This window comes from Lotus japonicus, chromosome 3, assembly GCF_012489685.1.
Source record: "Lotus japonicus ecotype B-129 chromosome 3, LjGifu_v1.2".
Lineage (NCBI taxonomy): Eukaryota > Viridiplantae > Streptophyta > Magnoliopsida > Fabales > Fabaceae > Lotus > Lotus japonicus.
Window position 1 is genome coordinate 83,808,138 of NC_080043.1, and position 19,262 is coordinate 83,827,399.

General features: G+C 36.9%; 2 protein-coding genes across 4 annotated transcripts; both read right to left on the minus strand.

Annotated features, from left to right (window-relative positions):
* Positions 1-1,462: 1,462 nt before the first annotated feature.
* Positions 1,463-6,759, minus strand: LOC130746594 (putative F-box/LRR-repeat protein At3g18150). 2 transcript variants are annotated; one of them, XM_057599271.1, is made up of 5 exons: positions 6,597-6,759; positions 5,044-6,328; positions 4,771-4,959; positions 2,018-2,038; positions 1,463-1,831 (listed from the first exon to the last, which is right to left on the minus strand). In XM_057599271.1, exons 2-4 carry the CDS (start codon positions 6,307-6,309, stop codon positions 2,030-2,032), a joined length of 1,464 nt encoding a protein of 487 aa, XP_057455254.1. In that variant the 5' UTR covers positions 6,310-6,328; positions 6,597-6,759; the 3' UTR covers positions 1,463-1,831; positions 2,018-2,029. The 2 variants fall into 2 exon arrangements, with proteins under 2 accessions (XP_057455254.1, XP_057455253.1); XM_057599270.1 differs by lacking the exons at positions 1,463-1,831; positions 2,018-2,038 and adding an exon at positions 4,141-4,546 and having other exon boundaries at positions 6,597-6,754.
* Positions 6,760-11,390: 4,631 nt separating this feature from the next.
* LOC130746595 (uncharacterized) lies at positions 11,391-14,161 on the minus strand. Of its 2 annotated transcripts, none has more exons than XM_057599272.1 (4): positions 14,009-14,161; positions 12,357-13,648; positions 12,084-12,272; positions 11,391-11,851 (listed from the first exon to the last, which is right to left on the minus strand). In XM_057599272.1, exons 2-4 carry the CDS (start codon positions 13,617-13,619, stop codon positions 11,648-11,650), a joined length of 1,656 nt encoding a protein of 551 aa, XP_057455255.1. In that variant the 5' UTR covers positions 13,620-13,648; positions 14,009-14,161; the 3' UTR covers positions 11,391-11,647. The 2 variants fall into 2 exon arrangements, with proteins under 2 accessions (XP_057455255.1, XP_057455256.1); XM_057599273.1 differs by having other exon boundaries at positions 12,357-13,638; positions 14,009-14,128.
* Between the last annotated feature and the right edge of the window lie 5,101 nt (positions 14,162-19,262).

Here is a 19,262-nt window from a genome sequence, read left to right on the forward strand (position 1 = left end):
AATTGATTTCTTACTCTTTGTGTCACAACCTTAAACTACAAACTTTCTGGAACGGAGGGAGTAATGTTTTATAAGTCATTTTATAAAATTAATGAAATATTTAATATTTTTTAATGTTACCCTTATATTTAATTTAAAAAAAATTATATGAATTTAAAAAACTTTTAATTTAGAGAGAAAAATTCATTTATGATATTTACTTTTCTTAATCATAAAAAACTAGATAAAAATAGCTTTTATTTGAAATAGATAGAGTATCATTTTTAAAATGTGGATTCTTGACAAAAAAAAAATATGCGGACTAGGTGTCTAGGTCCATTTCTATCCTCAAGTATCAATATTTTTTTCATTGAAAGCCACAATTTGGCATGGGTTGTTGTCAACTATCAAGGGAGAGAGATCCATTATCAACAAATAAGTGTTAATTAATTTACATTATTTTGTTATGTTCCATGTAGTTTATTTTCACTTTTCACTGCATATAGCGAGAGAAATCTCATCCCTCTTTTTCAAGAGGATTCACAACATGTCAAGCCCTAGTTAAGGTTCTTCGCTTTGGCTAAAATTCTTTGTCTTTGCCGAGCAGCAAGTACATTAACCTCACACAAATCACGTTCACGAATCTTTCCTTTTTACTTATTTATTCACTCACAGTATTCATTATTTAATTTTCTTTCATTTCTATCTCTCTTCATTAGGTGTTAGTAGAATTAGTCACAACCCAACACTACTCAGTATTTTAGTATTATATCCACGATTAAAATCGTGCGTGTGTCTCGTGGTCCTTAATGTTAGATCCAGGTTATAAAAACTCTTCTTTTTATTAGTCGATGCATGTGAGTCAATTGAACTATAAAGTGTATATTTATTTTGGCGTTAATATAAATGCAAATGTGATTTCACGTTTCTCAAATTATAAAGTAAGAAGCTACAATTTTTCACATTGAGTTTCATGTGAAAAAGAAGTAAAATTTTACCACATTAGTTTTATCAAAAACCTTAAAAGATAAGGCTCAGTTTGAAAAAACAACTTAATTAAGCGCTTATGATCATAAGTAATTATGACATAAGCGCTTATTTATAAGCTATTTTAAAAATTTTATTGAAATAAATTGTAAATAAGCTGTAGATAAGCATAAGCTGTTTTTCATAAGCTAAGCTATCCTGAATAGCTTATGAAAATAAGCTCAAAATAGCTTATGGAAGGTCATAAGCTGTTTGCATAAGCTCTCTCAAACACTGACATAAGTGCTTATACTATCAGATAAGCTCAAATAAGCTCTTCCAAACGGGGACATATTATTGCGTGCTTACTATTTTAGTGTTGTCTAAAATAAGCTGTAGATAAGCATACACTGTTTTTCATAAGCTAAGCTATCCTGAATAGCTTATAAAAATAGCTTATGAAAATAAGCTCAAAACAGTTTATGGGAGGTCATAAGCTGTTTACATAAGCTCTTGGCATAAGCGCTTATGCTATCAGATAAACTCAAATAAGCTCTTTCAAACTGGACCATATTATTGCGTGCTTACTATTTTAGTGTTGTCTAAATAAAACACTCGAACCAAATTGTCTTACGTTTATCCACCACTTGAACGTGATTTATGGAATCAAATGAATGGACATGCAGCATCAATTGCTCTTGAGATGTCAATGGTTGAGTTGTTTACACAGTTCCCCAACGTTGAATGATAAAGGAGGAAAATTAGAAGAACTGTACAAGTGAATTCCGAACTTTCCATTTCAAGGGCTATCGACCAACCAACTTTGAGTCTTTGATTGGTACTTCCACTAATCATGAAGACAGAAAATATGACTTTGCTTCCTCCTCTAATAATCAAAATCAATGAGGTCCACGTCAACTACAACACTTGTTAGGTAAGAGATTCAACAATAAGTGAGATTTGGTTTTGGTTATTTATTTTTTACCATTTTGATTTCTTTAACATTTGAAATGGTTAGAGTTCTTACTGTTAAATGACCTCCATTAAAAAGTGTGAGAAAAGTGACATTTACCTTAAAATGCTGTCAATTGATCTGCATTCAGTCAACGGTGTAAGTTAGATTTATTTCAATCGTGATAAACAAAAGAAAATCAAGTTTAACTAGTAAATACTCTTGTAAATGCTATTTGAATCATTTAATTGGTTTAATACATGTTTTACTTGCCAAGGTGGATTAAGATTCTAACAAGTGAAAAAAATTCTCATGTCCAAATTTCGTGTCCTTTTTCATAAATATGTAAGGGTCTCACCTATTAAGAAGTCACATGTTAACTAGAGATATAATAAATAATTTTTATATAAACATGTGAAGAAGCAGAGATAAATAAAAAATTAAAAAATATTAGAGAGTTTTCACATAAAAGATTGATAATCCCCTATGGGTGTACTCTTTTGTCCACATCTACAGTCTAAACCCAGCAAACGGGGACAATCTAGTTAAAGACTAAAGAAATCAAATATATGGATGATTTGGTCTTCATTTTTCTATGCTTTCCTGGAACCTCATTTCCCAATTTTTGGTTGAACTCCCTTCTCAAATTCAATGAAGCACATATAAGAACCACTCAATATAGCACAGGTAATGAAAAAGTTTTTTTCTTTTGGGTATGTATTAATGTATGTGCAGTAGTAATTCATAAGCATCCTAATATCAAAAAGTTATAATTAGACTGCAGTAAAAAAAATAAAAGTGAGGCTATGGACTTGATATCGAATCTGCCAAAACACATCCTCCATAACATTCTTTCAAGGTTGCCAAAAAGATGCTGTTAGGACCAGTATTTGTCTAAGGCTTGGAAGGATACGTGACATATTTCTCCCATCTTGGTTTTTACTGAATCCAGATATCGAATAAGGAAGATAACAGTTGACAAAAAATAATATCCCCAGCAAATGGAAGATCTTATGAGGAAGTGAGAGAGGCATTCATGTGCTATACCTTTCCCTCTTTAAAGGTATTCTTTCTTTTGGTGAACACTGTTGCTAGCTTCCTAACATCATCGAATCCAAACACTAGTCAGGTTCAATTTTTTTGGGTGACTTAGAATTAATAATGCATTCCTGGATAATCAAATTAACTTTTGCTTGTTGCAAGAATGATCCTTGAGCAATTTCTGTCAGAGAAGAGAAGGCAATCCAGAATCTCATTTGATAGTTGTCTTTTAATTGAATATATGACATTTAAGTGCTGTTCAGGGTTAAGATTTGTAAGCATACACAGTTTACCTAAGCTCAGGGAGTTGACTCTAGAGGACTACAGGGGGTTGTTTTTTATGCACCAAGTCTTGAGTACGTTTGTTACTTTGCTGATGGTATTGACACTGCTTGTAAGACCAGCATGAACAAGTGCAAAAATTTAAGAAATCTATGTTAATCATGTCCATGGAATATAATTATCACTAACCAGTGACTACTTGAACTTCTCCTTAAAAATTTCCTCTCATTGAGAGTATGGAATTGGAGGATTGCAATGTCTAAGATAAAGATTTCAAGTCACAAGCTTCAGCAGTTGCTCTCCTTTTCTACAATTAGGATTGACTCCTCTCATAGTATCATCTCTCCACAAAATTTGATATAACTATTTTCTTCCCTAAAATCCGCCACCCATTCACAATGAGAACCTCAAATCTTTAGGCATATTACAGAAGATTTTACAAGATATGATGACCAATACCATAAAGTCAGCTATATCAGTAAAATTTAAGCAACTATATTACTAACTTGAAGTTAATACAATCAAGTGTTCAGAACCAGCTGTCTGGCCAGTATCACCCTTGGCCATGGCCAGCAGGCCACAGCAGAACAGTGTGATACCTACACTTAATTGCGGGCTAAGAGTAGCTACAAGTTAAATCCTGTTATGATTTCTGTGAGAAGACATTGAAATCAAATATGGAGCTCAGTTCTTGTCTTCCTTTTCAAGCTCTTAAATTTCACCACAAATCAATTGGTACAAAGATATGCCTGAGTTGTGTACGTCTCAACTGTTTAAGTTGCATCATTAGCAAGTAACTCTGGACAGGATAATGCATTAGTGGCACTACTAGTTTATTTCACCTAAGTCAATAACATTTGTCTAGTAAGAGTGAATCGGTTATCTATTCACTGCAATTTTTTAAGACCTGTTCATTCAAATTTCACCCAACAATAAGCATTTTATTCAACAATCAGGCCTATATATGGCATCAAGGACAAGGGCAACCCAAAAGAAGAACATACTAACAAATTGCATCCAGTTTCGTGGCCTACATCCAAGATTGGCTGGTCTACCTATGCAATTTCATTATGCAGTAACGTCAAACTTCTACATAAGCATGCCAATCAGTTGATAACACTACTACAATTCCAACCTAAAGATAATATTGTCATGAATTGCCCAAGTTGGCAACGCATCTAGCATGGTCTTAAAATCAACATTGTCATCAGCATTCCTAGTGTTTGTGACTTTAACACCCTTCAGCCCATGCCACCAACACTTGGCACTACCAGAACTACAAAAACAGTCGTTCTCTTTCCTGCCCATAAGCGTCTCATAGAAAAACTGTAGTTTTAGACAATAAACAACTAAAGTTAGGAGTTCCAATAACATTTATATTGACTAAAAGCACAAACCTTTTTAAGCATAATTTCAACGTGTCTGGTATAAAACAAAAACATACCTAGGCAAGCTTTTCCTCTATGAGATAGGACAATCACAATGTGTAGGAATCTCAATGCTGGAAGCACAGTTTTAAATAAACGAGAATATGGGAGACAATGACATACCTCAATGAATGCTCTGCTGCAGAAAAAAGAATGCAAGCTCAACGTAATAGTTTCTGGGCAGCAACTTGAAAGTAAGCTATTAACAACAGGCCAAAAGAAAGTTTCATTTTTTGGAACAGAGCGTAGGTCCAAGAGTTTGATGATCGGCAGAGAGGATGAATCTTGCAAGACAACTGGGTTGAATTCATCCTACACAATCAATGGTGTGTATATATAAGAAAGTAAGTAAATAAGCAAATGGAATGAACCAACCAATAGCTACTTTATACTTACCACAAACGGCTGATGGATAAATAGGGAAAGGGATGCCAAAGCATTTAGAGGTTTGAAATTTTGGAGAAATCCCCTCAAGTTACAAAGATCCAGGTGATCAAGGAACATCATAACTTTGACTTCCAGTTGACTAGAACTTCTCAGAAAAGATATAATTGGTTTTTCTGCACCAATACCATCACCACAAAATTGACCTGATGATAGATTAGGAGCATCAATGATAACCTCCTTCAAGTTAGAGCAACCAGACAACATCAAGACCTTGAGTTTATCACTTGAAATACAAATTCTCTCAGACATTGTGCAATTGTCCAATTTCAAACTCTCAAGTAAGGGAAATTTAAAAAACAGTTCAATAAACCACTTCTCTGTGATAATAGTACTCTTAAAAGACCATAAGTGTAACCCTTTCAAATTTGTGCACCTTTCAAACTCCAACTTACAAGGTGCGTTGAAATCACCAGGACAAAAACATAAATTCTCAAGACTCGGGGCATCAACATAAACCTCCTGTATTCCTTGAACGTCAACTCCCTTTAGCTTCGGCAGACCACGCATCCTAATAGATTTTATTTGACAGGTCCTAGACTCAAGCAGGCCTCCTGCTCCACCAGGGTTCAACACAGAACAGCACTTCAAAGTTACATATTCAAGCAAAGGACAGCGAGAAATGAGATACTCTATTGCCTGTTCATCTCCCAGAAGGACAGACCATAATGATAGTTCTCGCAACGAGAAAAACTTGATTGAACAGTTCATGAATGCTGGATCAACGCGGATTCCCCCCATCAACTCGATCTTCTTAAGCGACTTCGATTCAAGAACACCTATCGGCAACACATAGCAAAGCTCCTGACCTTCCCCATCCTGATCAGCTCTATCAGGCAGGCAAACCTGCAGTACCTCAACACCACTCTCGCCAGCCAACTTCAACCAAAGATCAACATCCTTAGACATGTAATGAAGGTCAAAACTGTTCACACCGAGCTTAAACTCTTTGACCGCTAAGACTTGGTCACGGAACCTCAGCAATGTTCTCTTCACATAATCAATGAAGAGTCTTCTCTTCCTGAAAAAATCTTTCATTGGCTGGGGAAACGTTCCTACAATCTTGGTGTCACAGAAGGACAAGATGGGAAACGTAGACCATGTTTCTGCCCACGCCTTGGACAGAACACTTGTCCTAGCAGCATCTTTCTCCGACAGCCTTGACAGAATGTCATGAAGGATGATTCTGGGCAGATTGGATATATGATCATGGTCCATTTGTTGATTAAAACAGCACCTGAAATAAACCAAAACAACAACAGAAACATGTGACATAGAGAACCAGCAACTGAAATCAATTTACCTATATATATCTTACAAAATCTAAACTTTTGAATCAATTTGGCACCCCTTTAATAAGTAAGTTTGTTTAAGCCTACTTTACTCAACAGCATATCACATCACAGTGGGTGTCGATAGAAATCTTCAGATAAGAGAAAATCAGAAATTGCGGAAGAAATGTATGGTATCGAGAGAGAGAGAGAGAGAGAGAGAGAGAGAATTACCTGAGAGAAAGGGTTTGAGCTTCATCAACGATCGTGGTGAATCCCCCTAGCGATCCTTTCTCCCATTTTCTACGAATCGATCTCTGTTATCATTGGGTTTTGATGCACAATTTTTCAAACTAAAAAATAAAAACAGATGTTTTCAGTTGTATCTGTTTTTAGTTTTCATATAAATATAAATGTTGTAAAACATGCCTTTCTTCTTCTTCTTCTTCTTCTGAAACTTGTTTTAAAAACTAAAATTTGAATCAAACAAACCCTTAAAATTTAGTTTTTTACTTCATTTTTTCAATAAAAAATATTGTACTCTTCCATATATGCCTCTTACATTAATTATGTGTTTTCAATTCTAAAATTTCAATTATTATCTACCATTATTTACTACTCATCTAACTACTTGTGAATTTTGGTGTATCGATGGTGAATGAATCCATTCATTAGTGAAAATCAATAAGTACAGTAAAATATGTATAAATTTATTTGTACATATATAATATCATTTTTTTAACTCAACAAAATACTTAGATTAAATCAAATCAAATTCGGCATAAAAGCCAAAACATCTGAAAGCAAAAAGCTAGACAACCCCGAAGGTAGAGGCGTTCCGGGCAAGATAGTCAGCACAAAAGTTTCTGACGACGCACATACGAAAAATCAACATGATCAAAAGCTGAAATTACACTATGACAATCATAAATAATTGAAAATAAATAAGAAGTTTCATTCGCCTTCTTCCAAGCCTGAAAAAGAGGTAAACAATCCGTCTCAAACTAAACTCGTCTGAAGCCAAGATGCATCGACAATTCCATAGCCCACCTAAGACTCAAAGCATCAGCCACCGTTGGAGAAAGAGCAATCGTTGGGAATTTAGCCGCTGTCGCGAGCACCTCACCGGCGTTGTCCCTCGCCACCATGCCAAACCCCGCCAACTTATCTTTCCCCACTACAGCGTCGACATTAACCTTCACTGTATCCTCCGCTGGTCTAAGCCATCTCCCCGGTCCTTGTCTTCGCCCACCACTTGCCAACGAGAACGATAAAGAAGGAGGGCAAACAAGAGCTGCTACACGAGCCAAAACCGCAGCAATATTCCAAGCTTTCTCCTAAAAAACCAGCTTATCACGGGCTTCCCAAATAGCAAACAATAGGCGTTGCACATTAGCCACCACCTCAAGCTCCATCTCCGTTATAACCCAACTCATGAAATCTGCCATCTTCATATCTGTCAAAAGTCGCAGCCCCAAATTACTAGCAAACCAGCAACCTCTGCTTACGTTGCAACCCAGAAAGAAGTGCTCCACGGTCTCATCCTCTAACCCGCACAGATGGCAGCTTGGATCCACGTCTACTCCACGCCGATGGAGCTTCACACGTACCGCAACCGCCCCTGTGCAAACTCGCCACACTACTTCCCTCACTCTTGGTAAGTTGGGTGCTTTCCAAAACCTTGCCCACTGAACTGGTTCAAGTCCCACATCATGTGATGAAGATGGACAATTCTGCCTTGCCAACTATTGGAGCAACTCATCACCTGTTTGTACTATGTAAACATTATCTGCAGTACCCATCCAAAAAAGACAATCAACGACATCCTGATGGCGGAGGGGGACAACCAAAATTCGAGTAGTTGTAGCAGGACAGAAAGTCCATCCAACAAGAGGAATATTCCACCCTCCATGATTCGGGAGAAGAAGGCTGCCACCATAACTACATGTTGTTCCTCCACATCCTCTTGACGAAAATTAATAGGAGGACCTTAAGGTAACCAATGGTCCTCCCAAATTCTCACCTTCATGCCATCACCAATCCTCCAACAACTAGCCTTCTAAATCATAGATGAAGTTTTAAGAATGCTACTCCAAGCATAACTCGGTCGATAACCCTTCTTAGCATCAATTAAGTTTCCGGAAGAGAAGTATACAACTTTAAACACCCTCCCCAAAAGAGAGTCAGGGTAATTATTGATGCGTCATCAATTCTTTGCCACTAGGGTCATATTAAAAGATTTGAAATCCCTAAAGCCAAGACCCCCCATTTGTTTGGGCTGGCACAAATTTTTCCAACTGGTCCAATGGATACCTCGACGGGTGACATCACCACCCCAATAAAAACGAGAGATCATACTTTCAATCTCCTCACATAAACCATCCGACAAGATAAAACATGACATGACATAGGATAGAATAGCTTGGGCCACAACCTTTATTAACACCTCCCTACCTCCACGAGATTGTATATATAATATCATTAATACTTACATGTTTATGTCCTCATATGTTTATATAATTATTATATGACATGTACTTATTTATGAAGATATGTTTTGGTAAATAGAATTTCAAGTAATAATTTGAAAAATATGAATCAAAGTGAACATATATTTGAAAAATATGTCATTTACTATGTATGATTAAACTTTTCTTCTTCTTAGTTTAGAGGTAATGGGCCAAATACAGTTATTTTTTATTCCCTACTTTATTTGTTTAGGCTTATAATATGATATTATATAATTCAAATGAATTTTTATTTCTTCATCGAATTTGATAGTTACAAATTTGAAAAACCGAAATCCAATCCAATCAAAACCGATAAAAATTAGATCGAATGGTTTGGTTTAAAAAAAGTAAAAAATAAACCGATTGAACAATGAAGTGTCAAAATTGAAGTGATTGGATCGGACGGATTTCCCCCTCAAAATCGAACCAATCCAGACCGTGAACATCACTGGTCATATGTCCTCTAACTCTTACCACTTGAACTATCATTCGGGATACAAGCTATTAAGTTTCCAAAATGGTAAATGAGTTACCAAGTTTTAAATTCCAAGTGTGTCAAAAACGCTCTAATGAGTTTTTAAAAATTTCGTATGTAGGAAATTGGAAAAAATAAACTGTGGGGTTTTAACAAAAATCTAGTAGATAAGTTACATGGTTTTAAATTTTGGTGTGTTAGAAACACACTATTGTATTTTCTGAAATCAAGTATTATTTCAATTAAATTCCAAAAAATTTAGGGCATGTTTGGTTTTCCTATTTCCTATTTTTCTTTCAAAGTAGACAAGAAAATAAAGTTGAAAGCATGTTGAGTTCAAAAAAAGTTGAAAGCATGTTTGGTTAGTATTTAGAAAATATTTTTCATCTAAGATATAATCAAAATAAAAAAAAAAAACTCATTTTCTGTAAAGATAAAACGATTCAAAGAAGTGAAATGGAGCGCAGTGATAGTGCAAGTTGCTGGTAGGTGACGATGGTAGTAGTGGCGGCAATAGTGACAGGGGTAGAGGAAGTCTGTGGTGGTGGCGATCATGATGGCAGGTAGTGGCGATGACAATGTCTTGGTGGTGGTGGTGGCAATGGCGTTGGTGGAGGAGGATGATGGTGGTGGTGGTGGTGACGACAACGACGAAGTGGTGGCAGTGGCGACAATGATGATCTTGGCAATGACGACAGAGATGGTGGCGGACTGGCAGCAGTAAAAACAAAAACATAAAATAAAAACAAACAAATTTTAAAAATTTGAAAATGAAAATGAAAAAGTATATCAAATGTTTTATAAAACCAAATTCAGAGTGTAAATCAACAAAGGTTGTGTGCTGAAAAAATAACGCATAAATTACTACTTTAAAGGGGTAGGTAAATAGTGAAACAAATAACATTTTAAGAAATTACTACTTCTGTAACCAAAAAAAAGAAATTACTACTTCAAAGAGGGTGAGAATTGAGTTGGTGGGGTGATACTATCAACTTTTTTTTTGAACAAATTAATGCTTTGGTCTTCATTTTTCTATGCTTACTTGGAACTTCATTTCTCCACTTTTGGTTGAACCCCGTCCTCAAATTCAATGAAACAAAGATAAGCACCACTCAATATACCACAGGTAATGAAAAAGTTTTTTTTCTTCTTTCTTTTGGATATGTATTAATTTATGTACAGTAATTAATATGTCACTTAAGAAGTTATAATCAGTCTGCGGCAAAAAAATTCATAAGTGTTGCTATGGACTTGATATCGAATCGGCCCAAACACATCCTTCATGATTCTTTCAAGGTTGCTAGAAATAAGTGTTACCATGGACTTGATATCGAATCTGCCAAAACACATCCTCCATGACATTCTTTCAAGGTTGCTAGAAAAAAAATGCTGTCAGGACCTGTATTTTGTTCTAAGGTTTGGAAGGAAGGATACCTGGCCTATCTCTGCCATCTTGGCTTTTACTGAATCGAGATATGGAATAAGGAAGATAACAGTTGATAAAAAATAATATCGCCAGCAAATGGAAGATCTTATGATGAAAAGAAACAAATTCCTAAAAGCAGTTCTCAGAACAATGCTGAGGATCCATGAAAGATCTTATGAGGAAAAGAAACAAATTCCATCTCCTAAAGATATTAGAATTGGAGGATTGGTATAATGGTATATGTCTAAGATAAAAGATTTCATGTCACGGGCTTCAGCAGTTGCTCTCATTTTCTCTAATTAGCATCATCCTTGCACAGAATATCACATATCTATTTTCTTCTCTAAAATCCACCACTCATTTATAATGAGACATAGATAAACCTCAAATCTTTAGGCGTATTACAAAACATTTTAAAAGATATGATAACCAATAAAATTTAGTCAGTTATATCAGTAAAATTTAAACAACTGCATTACTATTTAAAATAGATACAGTCAAGTGTTCAGAACAAGCTCTCTGGCCAGTACCACTCTTGGCCCTGGCTAGCAGGCCACGCCAGAATACTATGATCCCAACACTCAACCCTGTTGTGATTGCTGTGAGAAGACAGACAGTGAAATCAATGTAAATTGCAAAAGCTCTAAAATTCCACCACAAAATAAATTGCTCAGTTCTTGTCTTCCTTTTCAAGCTCTAATATCCACCACAAATAAATTGCAACCATGAGGCCTATCTATCGCATCAAAGACAAGGGCAACCCAAAAGGGGAACATATAAACATATTTCGTCCAGTTTCGTGGCCTACATCAAAGATTGGTTGGTCTACCTATGCCCATCTCATTATGCAGTAACATCTCAGTAGATAACAAAACTACAATTCCAACCTAAAGATAATATTGTCAAAATCTCCCCAAGTTGGCAACGCATCTAACGTGGTCTTAAAATCAGCATTCCCATCGGTATTGCTAGTGTTTGTGATTTTAACACCCTTCAGTCCATGCCACCAACACTTGGCACTACCAGAACTGCAAAAACAGTCGTTCTCTTTCCTGCCCACAAGCGTCTCATAGAGAAACTGTAGTTTTAGACAATAAACAAATAGAGTTAGAAGTTCAAATAACATTTATATTGACTAAAAGCACAAACCTTTTAAAGCATAATTTCAACGTGTATGGTTGAAAACAAAAACTTATCTAGGCAAGATTTTCCTCTATCAGAGAGGATAATCACAATGTGTAGGATTCTCAATGCTGGAAGCCTGGAAGTACAGTTTTAAATAAAACAGCAGATGGGAAACAATGACATACCTCAATGAATGCTCTGCTGCAGCAATATGAATGCAAGCACAACGAAATAGTTTCAGGGCAGCAACTTGAAAGTAAACTATTAACAACAGGCCAAAACAATGTTTCATTTTCAGGAACAGATTGTAGGTTCAAGTGTTTAATGATCGGCGGAGGGGATGAATCTTGCAAGACAATTGGGTTGAATTCATCCTACATAATCCATGGTGTATATATATAAGAAATTAAGTAAATAAGCAAACAGAATGAATCAATCAATAGCTACTTTTTACTTACCACAATCGACTGATCTATAGATAAGGAAAGAGATGCCAAAACATTTTGAGGCTTGAAGTTTTGGATAAATTCCCTCAAGTCAGAAAGATCTAGATGATCAAAGTACATCTCAACATTGACTTCTAGTTGACTAGAACTTCTCAGAAAAGATATAATAGGTTTTGGTGCTCTATGACCAACATATTGACATGATGATAGATTTGGAGCATCAATGATAACCTCCTTCAAGTTAGAGCATTTGGACAACATCAATACCGTGAGTTTATCACTTGAAATACAAATCCTCTCAGACATTGTGCAATTGTCCAATTTCAAACTCTCAAGGAAAGGAAATTTAAGAAACAGTTCAATAAACCACTTCTGTGTGATAACAGTACTCTTAAAATGCCGCAAGTGTAAGCTTTTCAAATTTTTGCACCTTTCAAACTCCAACTTACAAGTTAAGTAGAAATCATCAGCACAATAACATAAATTCTCAAGACTCGGGGAATCAACATAAACCTCCTGTATTCCTATAATGTCAACTCCCTTGAGCTTCAACAGACCGCGCATGCTCATAGATTTCATTTTAAAGGCCCTTGACCTAAGCAGGCCTCCTGCTCCACCAGGTTTCAGCACAGAACAGAACGTTAAAGTTACATATTCAATCAAAGGGCAGCGAGAAATGAGATACTCTATTACCTGCTCATCTTCCAGAAGGACACGCCGCAATGTTAGTTCTCGCAACGAGAAAAACTTGATTGAATGTTTCATGAATGCTTGATCAACGAAGATTCCCCCCTTCAACACTAACTTCTTAAGTGATTTGGCTTCAAGAACACCTGTTGGCAACACATAGCAACACAACCGACCTTCCTCTTTCAGTTCATATCTATAAGGCAGGCAAAGTTCCAGTACCTCAACACCACTCTCAGCAGCCAATTTCAGCCAAAGATCAACATGCCGAGACATGTAATGAAAGTCAAAACAGTCCACATTGAGCTGTAACTCTTTGATTGCTAAGCCTTGGTCATGAAACCTTAGCAATGTTTTCTTCACATAATCAACAAAGTTCTTTCTTATCATGGAAAATTCTTCTTCCGTTGTCAGAGAACACATTCCTATCATTTTGGAAATAGAGAAAGATAGGATGGGAAACGTAGACAATGTTTCTGCCCACGCTTTGGACAAAACACTTGCCCTAGCAGCATCTTTCTCCGGCAATCTTGACAGAATGTCATGGAGGATGATTATGGGCAAATCTGATATATGATCATCATCCATTTCTTGATTAAAACCGCACCTGAAATCAACTAAAACAACAACAGAAACATGTGAAATGGAGAAACTACGTTAAACCCTGTAAATGATATCTCCAATTCCAAGTTACAAAATCTAATCTTTTGAATCAATTTGGTACCCCTTTACAAAGTTGGTTTGTTTAAAGTTTAAACTACTACACCTACTTAAAAAAACCAGCATGCAACAGTGTGTGAATCAATTTCAGAAAAGAGATAACATCAGAAAATTACTGTTTTCCGAACTGGTTTTTTCTCAAGAAACGAACAGGGTTTTGAGATTTAGGGTTTGAATTAGTAAGAGAAAATGTAGAAACTAAAACGAAAGACGCACACACAGACACAGTAAGAGGAGGAATGCAATTAGAGACACACCTGCACGAGAATTGAGGCTACACAGAAAGGTAATGCTTCTTGAGTTCTTGTGTTCTTGGGAGAGAAGAGAGGGAAGAAAGAACACACTGAAAAATGAAAGATACGACAGTGGCTTGTTTGTTTTTTATTTTAGGCTTAATCCTCAAATTAGTCCCTGTCTTTGTTTCGCCGTCTGAACCAGGTCCCTGACCGGAAAAATTTGTGGCATCAATCCCTCTTGTTCAAAAATGTTTGGAGCCAGTCCTCGCCGGAGCTCCGAGCTCCGGCGAGGGATGAAGTTGAAGGTGTGAAAAACGACTAGAAAGGGGGGGGGGTTGAATAGCGTTTTCAATATAAAAACTTTCCCCTTAAGATTTAAAGTAAATCTTTTCGGTTTCTCTAAGATAGATGGTGCAGCGGATAAAGATAGAGAGAAGAGAGAAGCACACAAGTATTTTATCCTGGTTCACTTGATAAATCCCTCAAGCTAATCCAGTCCACCCGTTAAGGTGATTTCTTCCTTCTTAGAATGAAGGCAATCCACTAATCAGATAATTGTTACAACTGCACTTGAAACCTACAAGTGACTAACAATACACTGACTTAGCTATCACTAAGATTCACTCTCTTAGTCTTCTCTAGGATCCGATCAACCTTGATCTCCTAAAGGAATCACCACTAAGATTCACTCTCTTAGTCTTCTTAAGGATACTGACCTACCCGGTCCCTTAAGGAAAATCAAACAACTGTTTGAGGTTGGTGTTTACAAAGGTTTGCTTCTAAATAAGCTGAGTGTAAACTAAATAAGAACAGATGAAGAAAGTAGAGGCTTGAATCTTCTCTTGTATTGCAGCTCTTTGTTTTCTCTCGCTCTTGATCTTTCTTCTTTTCTTCAGCCTTTTATAGTCCAAGGTGCAAAGGATATTTCTGTTGAAAGAATATGACCGTTGGAGGGCATTTCTGGAACTTCCAGAACCTGCTGTGGCTGAACCTTGGTAGGTAGGCTTTTCAGAATAGTACACTGCTCTTGTACTTCTCGATAGAGACCTTTGCCTTTAACCATTGACTTCTGATCAGAGTTATGCTTCGTGTTGAAACTTGTGAAGCTTGGTGATCAGAGTCAGAGGGATGCTTGGATCCTCTGACCTTCGTTACTTCTGCTTCTGAACCTTCAGAGCTTCTGGACCTTCAGAGCCTCTGGTCCCTCAGAGCTTCTGGTCTTCAGATCTTCTGATCCTCAGATCTTCTGATCCTCTGATCCTCTGATCTTCAGATCCTCTGATCTTCAGATCTTCTGATCCTCAGAACTTCTGATGTCAGAATCAGAACCTGTTTGTCAAAACACTCAAGACAAACATTAGAGTATCATAGTTGTTCATCCACAAATAAATACTTGTTATCATCAAAACATAGAGTTGTACCACATGACCAAATCTTGATCTTACAATCTCCCCCTTTTTGATGATGACAAAACCATGTATTTTGATGAACAACTCTAAACAAATAAACTGAATACACTCAGAGTATAAGGTATCAGAGTTAAAACTTATCCTGATGTGTATAGTTTATTTTGCTCCTTCTGAATCCAAGACTCGTGCTTGATTCTGAGCTAAGCTCCCCCTGAATCTAATACTTAATATCAACGTTAGTAATATCTAGATTCTGAGCTTAATAATATAGGAGTTGTCAAGATACTATAAGTTCTCCCCCTTTTTTGTCATAAGCAAAAAGAATGAAGGTGGGAAAAAAATAGTAAGAGCATAAGACGAAATACTCCCCTTCAGAAGGAATACCAAGGGATACTTGGCTGCTGATTAGTGTATCTTCTGATGAGAGCAGAAGTGTGGTTCTGGTGACATCTCCGTTCTGGACAAAATTCCATCTTCAGATGCTTCAGAATGAGAAGCTAGGAACCTACTCTTCTTCTGATGACGCAAGTCAGAAGTTGTAGTAGCATCTTCTGATGTTGTTGCTTCTGGTTCGTCAAGTTCTGAGTCTTTGTTTCTTTCTGAAACAGTCATGCTCATCTCTACAAGCTTTTTCAGCTAGCTTTGACTTGACCAAATCTTACTCTACTGATGCCTCCAAGATTAACTTCACCTTCAGGTTCAAGTTTTGGATCTTGGGACATATGCCTTTCTCCCGTCATGTGTTGCCTGCATCCACTGTCCAGGTTCAATGGTTGGAGTTTCGATGGACCTATTGAAGATATCTGCAACATATATAATCTTATCCCTAGGTACCCACTTTCTGGGTCCTTTCTTGTTAGTTAGCCCAGAAGTTCTGACAACTTTGGGTCTTTCAACAGGATAATATACAGGAATTTTTGCATGATATTTAGACATGGAGAAAGATCCTTTTATAAGAGGAGGTTTAGCAGCTTTAGCAGGTACAGGGTCAGGCAATATGGTACCAGAGGGAACAAAGCATTCATACAAGGATTTAGCTTTAGACACAGAAAGCTCATTTCTAATTGGTTTAGAATAGCCAATGCCATGCATTCCATTTCTGCTCACGCCATAGATCATTGAAGCCATTAAGCTTCTATCCACGCTTTTAGCTAGGAATCTTTGAAAAGACTTTTCATACTTAGATTCATTTCTACAATCAGAGGCATCACATGCAACAACTTCTTCTAACTTAGCAATTTGATTCTTAAGCACAGAGTTAGAATTAACTAAAGCATGGTTATCATTTTTCAAATCAGATATGATTTTCTCATGTTCAACAGAAGTTTCAGAGGCAGCAGAGAAATTCTTTTTCAACCTTTTATGCTTAGTCAAGAGAGAGTTATATTTATCCATAATTTCAGACAAAGCATCTTTGAGTTCAGAAGTTGAGAAAGAATCAAATACCTCATTTTCATCGTCAGAGTCTGGATCTCCTTCTGATTCTGAGTCAGAGTCAACAGCTTCCTTTGACTCTGCTCCTTTGTCTTTGACAATAGCTATGAGTCCTTGGACTTCACCATCAGAGTCAACATCCTCTGATTCTGATTCATCAAAAGTCACCATCAGACTTTTCTTTGGTTTGAAATGCTTCTTTGACTTTTCGTCCTTTGATGAACCTTTGTATTTGCTCTGCCTGTGCTTCCAGATGCAGTTGAACTTTCTGGATATCAGAGTCAGCTCATTTTCATCAGAATCTTCTGATGCTTCTTCAGATTCTTCTGCTGCTGCTTGGAGAGCCTTAGCCTTTTCAGATTTGGATTTCAAGGCAATAGACTTCTTCTTGTGATCTTGATGTTCAACACGCTTTAGTTCATGACACTTCAGTATGCTGATGAGTTCTTCTAAACTCATATGCTCAACATCTCTTGTAAGCTCTATTGAAGTCACTAAAGGCATCCAGCTTTCAGGAAGACTTCTGATGACCCTTATGACATTATCTTTTGTAGTGTAGCTTTTGTTGAGAGGTCTTATTCCAGCTACGAGCATCTGAAATCTGGAGAACATATCTTCAATGGATTCGTCAGGTTCCATTTGGAAGGATTCATACTTCTTGATTAGAGACAACGCCTTTGTCTCTTTCACTTTCTTGTTTCCTTCATGAGACATCTGCAAGGATTCAAAGATGCCCTTGGCGGAATCACGATCAGTAATTTTCTCATATTCTTCATATGAAATGGCACTTTGCAGAATAGATCTTGATCTGTGATGATCTCTGAATTCCTTCTTTTGATCTTCACTCATCTTCACCCTTGGGATCTTTACACCATGTTCATCGACAGGAGGGGTGTAGCCATCAACAACAAAATCCCAAAGATCAGGATCAAAGCCAAGAAAGAAGCTTTTGATTCTATCTTTCCAGAAATCAAATCTCTGACCATCAAAGATAGGTGGTCTTGCACTGTATTGATATTTGCTTGTAGTAGTGGTGGAATCCATGAGTTTTTCACACTGGCCCGGATCTACTGAACACTGTTAAGTGTGGTAATCAGAACTTGCGCTCTGATACCAATTGAAGGTGTGAAAAACGACTAGAAAGGGGGGGGGGTTGAATAGCGTTTTCAATATAAAAACTTTCCCCTTAAGATTTAAAGTAAATCTTTTCGGTTTCTCTAAGATAGATGGTGCAGCGGATAAAGATAGAGAGAAGAGAGAAGCACACAAGTATTTTATCCTGGTTCACTTGATAAATCCCTCAAGCTAATCCAGTCCACCCGTTAAGGTGATTTCTTCCTTCTTAGAATGAAGGCAATCCACTAATCAGATAATTGTTACAACTGCACTTGAAACCTACAAGTGACTAACAATACACTGACTTAGCTATCACTAAGATTCACTCTCTTAGTCTTCTCTAGGATCCGATCAACCTTGATCTCCTAAAGGAATCACCACTAAGATTCACTCTCTTAGTCTTCTTAAGGATACTGACCTACCCGGTCCCTTAAGGAAAATCAAACAACTGTTTGAGGTTGGTGTTTACAAAGGTTTGCTTCTAAATAAGCTGAGTGTAAACTAAATAAGAACAGATGAAGAAAGTAGAGGCTTGAATCTTCTCTTGTATTGCAGCTCTTTGTTTTCTCTCGCTCTTGATCTTTCTTCTTTTCTTCAGCCTTTTATAGTCCAAGGTGCAAAGGATATTTCTGTTGAAAGAATATGACCGTTGGAGGGCATTTCTGGAACTTCCAGAACCTGCTGTGGCTGAACCTTGGTAGGTAGGCTTTTCAGAATAGTACACTGCTCTTGTACTTCTCGATAGAGACCTTTGCCTTTAACCATTGACTTCTGATCAGAGTTATGCTTCGTGTTGAAACTTGTGAAGCTTGGTGATCAGAGTCAGAGGGATGCTTGGATCCTCTGACCTTCGTTACTTCTGCTTCTGAACCTTCAGAGCTTCTGGACCTTCAGAGCCTCTGGTCCCTCAGAGCTTCTGGTCTTCAGATCTTCTGATCCTCAGATCTTCTGATCCTCTGATCCTCTGATCCTCTGATCTTCAGATCCTCTGATCTTCAGATCTTCTGATCCTCAGAACTTCTGATGTCAGAATCAGAACCTGTTTGTCAAAACACTCAAGACAAACATTAGAGTATCATAGTTGTTCATCCACAAATAAATACTTGTTATCATCAAAACATAGAGTTGTACCACATGACCAAATCTTGATCTTACAGAAGTGGCATGCTGACTGTTTAAATAAAGGTGACGTGACACTTAAAAAAATAAAAAAAAATAAAAAAATAATATAACTTAATATAATAAACACATAATTAACCTAATTAAACTTAATCTGATCCTAATTCTAAACCTAAACCTAAACTAACTAAACATTC

Excerpts from the sequence above, each read along its gene's own strand:
- LOC130746595 (XM_057599272.1), bottom strand. The coding sequence starts at position 13,619 with ATGGATGATGATCATATATCAGATTTGCCCATAATCATCCTCCATGAC. Across the intron at positions 12,273-12,356 it reads CTATAGATCAGTCGATTGTG|GATGAATTCAACCCAATTGT; the intron begins GTAAGTAAAAAG and ends TGGATTATGTAG. Across the intron at positions 11,852-12,083 it reads GCAGCAGAGCATTCATTGAG|TTTCTCTATGAGACGCTTGT; the intron begins GTATGTCATTGT and ends CTAAAACTACAG.
- LOC130746594 (XM_057599270.1), bottom strand. The coding sequence starts at position 6,309 with ATGGACCATGATCATATATCCAATCTGCCCAGAATCATCCTTCATGAC. Across the intron at positions 4,960-5,043 it reads TTATCCATCAGCCGTTTGTG|GATGAATTCAACCCAGTTGT; the intron begins GTAAGTATAAAG and ends TTGATTGTGTAG. Across the intron at positions 4,547-4,770 it reads GCAGCAGAGCATTCATTGAG|TTTTTCTATGAGACGCTTAT; the intron begins GTATGTCATTGT and ends CTAAAACTACAG.